The sequence below is a fragment of the Nannobrachium achirus genome, assembly GCF_963921795.1.
Source record: "Nannobrachium achirus genome assembly, chromosome: 10".
Taxonomy (NCBI): Eukaryota; Metazoa; Chordata; class Actinopteri; order Myctophiformes; family Myctophidae; genus Nannobrachium; species Nannobrachium achirus.
The window spans coordinates 30945016-30950296 of NC_137819.1; the positions used below are offsets into that span (position 1 = coordinate 30945016).

The following is a 5281-nucleotide window of genomic DNA, read 5'->3' on the forward strand; positions in this document are numbered from 1 at the left end:
TTGTTGAAATAGATTGAGATGGCTCAGAAGTTGTTGAATTCAGACCTGGCAGAATTGATAGGGAAGATGAAACTCGCCCAGCAGTACGTCATGACAAGGTAGGTACACGGACATCCACCCCCCATTTTTCATTGGGGGTATAGGTTCTTATTTTGTACTACTTTGGTATTGGTCATTTATAATGTGGGTAATTATGTATTGATAAAGAATTTAATGACATCGGGGTGCCTGTTGGCTCTGCCATTTAGTGCACATGCATAGCACAAAACCATTATGCTCCTTGTGAGTGCAAGGACCCCGGTTCAAGTCTGTCAGAATCTGGCCTCGTTTCCTGACTATCTCCACACTGAACTATCTGAACAAATTGTAACAAAATGCCCAAAAATATATCTGAAAAAGAAAATGTAATGACACTACTATTTGTTCATTAAGATATGTTGCGTGTTGTGTTCAGCTTACAGCAGGACTATAAGAAACAGATGTTGACGGCAGCCCACGCTCTCGCCGTGGACGCCAAGAACCTGCTGGACGTCATCGACCAATCGCGCCTCAAGTTGATCGCCCAGGGCCACACCCACTAGCCTACCATCCAATCAGACTGGACGGGCGGGGCCAGGAGATTCAGCCACAGGCAATCTGGATGGAAGAAGGGGAAAGGGGAGGAGCCAGATGGTGGAGAGACTCAGCCAATCAAAGAGAGAGGTGGAAGGACCGATGGATGGGCGGACAGATCCCAGATCGATCAATTAATGGACTGATGGATCAATGGATGGATTGGACAGGGACACGTGCATGGATGTATGGATGAACAGACAGTACACCTGAAAGACTAAACCTAAGGATACCACCTCTCTCTCTTTCTCTCTCCCTCTGCATCTCCTTCGTTCTGCTCTCCTCTTCTCCATCACACAGACATTCATTTATAAACTCTTCCTCAGCGTATGTCTCTGGCTGCGTCCACATTTGCTCGATATTTAGTTGTCATTTTTTTTTCTTCTCTGTTTATTTTGTTGTCTCGTCGTTCTGTATCCATAAAAAAGAAACGCTCGTCTCCTATGCTGTCTCTTCCAGAGCCAGTTAAACGATGGAATCATTGAAGGAAATGCATCAAGCGAGGCCTGCTAGCGCCCTGCATGCACAGCTTCACACCTAATCGGGCATGCACACCCAATGCCTGATTTCTACGTGGTTGTGCACTGTGTTGTGCATTGAAAAAAGACGATTTACAAACTTGTAGGTCGGCGGTTTTCGGTGCGCGACACTGGCACGCAACTACATGAATATGGCCGGGAGGCTGGCGATATGTTCGTCCAATGGACTGTGGCCGTTGTTTTGTTTAATTCTTTTGTTCTATGGCTCTCTCTGGAATGGTTGTAGACTTAGTCAAACAAAACAACATGAATTCATTAAGAACCATACAGAAACAAGTACACGGGACAGGTAAACATCTCCTCGTACTGTATCGTATGTGTGGTGTCACAACTGGAACAGATGAGCTAGGATGAGGATGATGATGAAGATGATGCTTAAACCTGCTTATTATATCATTACAAATTATTATTATTATTATTATCATTATTATCGGCCTTGATGTTGTCTGTATTTGTTTTTCCGTCTTCCTTCCGTTCACCAGGGCAATGCGTTCTCTACAAAGCTGACAGTGATGTGGTTATTAACGAATCTTAGATGCTCGTAAATATTGCATCTTTCTCATTCAATTTAATTTCTTTAGCATCACGTGGCATAGAGCCAACAGACTCTTATCTCAGGCACCTGGAAAACGAAAAATATGAATTTTATCTCTTTTTTTAAATGGAACACAAATAAAGATCCATGGGCACTTTTTAAGTTAACTACATAGTAAATATACAAAGGTCTATTTTTAACAATTTCCCGATGTACAAGTCGACAAGAAAGAGGGTGGAAGGCATTGGGGATGAACAGGGGATAGAGATGGAGGGGAAGAAGCGATGGGGATGAGGGAGGATAAAATAGAGGGGCATATAAGGAGGAGAGACAAATTACACTGCTTTGAGTATTTTTAGATGAGGCTCCGTGGCTTAACAGAGCATTGGTTGTCATCTGCATTAATTATAATACATTTTTGTATTGAAATGTTTCTTCGGAAAGGAAATATGGAAAAAAAAACGCCATATGATGACTTTATTCCCTTGTTTTATATATTGAAGCCAGGTGTGATGCTGCACCAACCGGGGAGAATATTTTTCATGTCCTGTTTCTCCTCATACCATTGACCCTCACCTGGAAGCTCACACTCAAGTCTACATATTGCACTGTGGCTATGAAGAGAAGGTGAACACTAACAAAATAGCAGGTCTATAAGTTTGTGGATCTGCCGTTTCCGGCAAAGAGATTTTGGTGTAGATGGAAAAAAGGAGGGGACCAATTAAGAGACCCCTGGGGGATACTGGTCTAATAAGTGTATAGGGTTTAAGTGGTGGATTCATCCGATGCCTCTGAACTGGAGACGCTGTGTGTGAACACATGAAAGAACACACTCCAGGCAGCACGTGAAAAGAGACCTTGTTTGATCACATAATCTCTCTATTTTATACCGTACTTCGTTGTATAACGATGTCACACAAAAATACCAGATACAAGCTCAAACACATTGCAAGCTTGTAGATCTGCAGTTTTTGCTATTTATAAAAAGAAATAGTTTGTCTATAATGTCTTGCCAAAAATACAGACACCAGGTTGAAAGTAGTAGTCAGCAGTGTCTAGATAACAGTGTTGGTTTTTAGATGTACCCTGGAGGGCCAGTTGTCCTCATATGTACCCCTGGGGTCAGTTGTCCATGTATAGACCCCCTGTATACTATAATCACACTTCATATTGAGAGTTAATGTTTTTTTGTTTTGTTTTTGTTTTTTTAATTGAACCTGCACAAACTGAACCCCAGACGTTAGACCCCAAAACTAGTCTGAACAGTGCCAGCTGAAAACCCATTCAGGATTCAGTCATTTGTTTATTGGAACCAATTTTTCCCATAACTACTCAAACCCCTACTGTATATAATATATATACATTGTTGACCGTTGTCCCCATGGCTCTATACCTTTGTCCCTCTACACCAAATGTCTTCGCAGGAAGTAGTCAGTCTTCGCACTTACAACACGACACGTTGTGGGCTTGTTGGATATGCAATTTCTTTTTGCTATTATGACAAAACCAGAATAGGCACGCTAGGGCTCATGTGGATAAAATGGAGGTCAGGACCCCGCATGTACAGTTGGTGGTGGTGTGTGCTCCAGGATTTGTCCTCATGTCCTGTCACATCTTCCCTTTGTCTCCCTCGTATCAAACTTATTTATCTCCCAGTATACCGGTATGTCCTCATCAGCCCTCCATGTTGCCCTCATTCCCTCAGCCCCCTTCTCTCTCACCCTACGTTTTAACAGCGGGCAACAGCCAGCGACTCTGGGTGATGTCGTCCAAAAGTTAAATTATTTTTCATGTTTTTTGGGCGACGTCGCTATCGCAGGTAGTTGCCGGGTCCCATTGACAAATAACGTACTTCTGGAAAATACGGCCGACCGTCGCACAATGTTTAAACGCACCATTGCGCTCCCTTCCTCTTCTCCCAATTTAAAACCCCACCATTCTCTCTCTCTCTCTCTCCCTCCCTCTCTCAGTCTCTCTCTCAGCCCATGAGCAGTATTTTCATGAAGGGGTCACATGTACAGTTCCTAAACCTAGCAAATAAAAACACTTCTAAATTTAAAAAGTGATTGTAGTATTTTTGCAGCCTGTATTCTTAACGTCCTCTAATGGTTTAATCTTTGTCTTTACAGCTCTCTATCGTTCTCTGCACCCGGCACCTATCTCATATTTCAGTTTGAGAAATGTCACAGCTTGTCCGCGTGTAGACATACCGTAAAACATTGTCACTGTGGTGATGTCCACATCACTGTGACCTCGCCCTTTAGGGTGAGGTCGCTTGTTGCCCTGAGGCGTGTCTTACTAGTAGTTAGATTATGTATAATTAATATAATAATAATTGTTCCCGGTCAATTAAATATATAGGGTTTAAGTGGCTAATATGCCAATTATTTGTCAATAAATTCAAATTTACTTTTTTTACGCTCTTTGCTTTATGAACCTGACAGGAAATCGTGGTCTGCTTGGTTCGTGACATACACTCTCTCTCTCAAACACACATGCACGCACGCACAGAGGCATGCACGCACGCACGCACGCACGCACGCACACACACACACACACACACACACACACACACACACACACACGCCGTTGACATTAGAACACCTCACAGAACTACACTTTGAAAGTGTACAGTCAGTCAGACAGACAACATGAGGACCTCTGAACAATGACCAAGGAATTCCTGTCTGATTTCCATGAAATACAGCCTACAGAGGAAGGAAGAGAACAATCGCTCTTGTGTATGTGTGCACAGAAACATCTACAGATAGACAGTTTGTTTTAGATAAGACTCTCCAACAGCATTCTCCTCTCCTCCCCTTTTATCCGATCCTCTCCTCTCCTGTCCCCTACAGCTGGTGTCACAATGATCTCAATAAACTGAGGTAGATTGTACCGTATACGTCTTAATTTGACTTACTTCTTCTTATGAAGTTCTATACAGCACACAGTTGCCTGAGGCATTCGAACATCTCTGAAGTGAGATCAAGAACTACATTTAATGAAAGTGTGCAGTCAGTCAACATGAAGAACTCTGAACTAAGAAGGGATCTAATTTCCATGAAATACAGGGGAGGGAAGAAGTCACTTTGTTTTAGATAAAGATAACAGCAGTAAAATGGTCTGGCCAAACTAAAGTCAACAATAGTTACATACAGTATATGTAAATGTGCGATAACACTGAAATTAACTGATGAAATACAGAGAGAAAACACTGATCTGGGTTTCCGAAAGCACAGAACATTGTATTCAGTAACCACAGAGGAGGTCATCTCTGACAAACTGAGCAGATTTCAACACAAGTGTGACTTGGATTTCTACGTCGGTATGGAGAAGATCAGAGCTGCCACCCTTCTGCTTCTATGTCTGGCTCTGCTCACTGTGGTCTGCGGGGTAAGAGCCGGGGTAATTCATATGTTGCCCTCCTGAAACAGGTCATTTTGCTCATGCTATATTCACTTTTTTAGATTGAAGAAGAACCCAAAGGACCAGACCACCGGGCATCTGTTAAGAAGAGAGGAATTTTCTCGCCTAAATTTGCAGTAAGTCATTTCAAATTGACAGCACAAACTATATTTGCACCCGCAAGATGTGA

The 5281-nt window shown here is 42.6% G+C and overlaps 1 protein-coding gene across 2 annotated transcripts in view; it reads left to right on the forward strand.

Moving 5' to 3' along the window:
- Window positions 1-3715, forward strand: part of LOC308293256 (focal adhesion kinase 1-like) — a 102000-nt gene extending 98285 nt beyond the window's left edge. For both annotated transcript variants that reach the window (XM_080735701.1, XM_080735702.1), the window contains 2 exons: window positions 13-98; window positions 455-3715. In XM_080735701.1, the coding sequence (XP_080591827.1) occupies window positions 13-98; window positions 455-581 (213 nt within the window). In that variant the 3' untranslated portion in view covers window positions 582-3715. The remainder of the gene's footprint in view (window positions 1-12; window positions 99-454) is intronic.
- Window positions 3716-5281: the final 1566 nt, after the last annotated feature.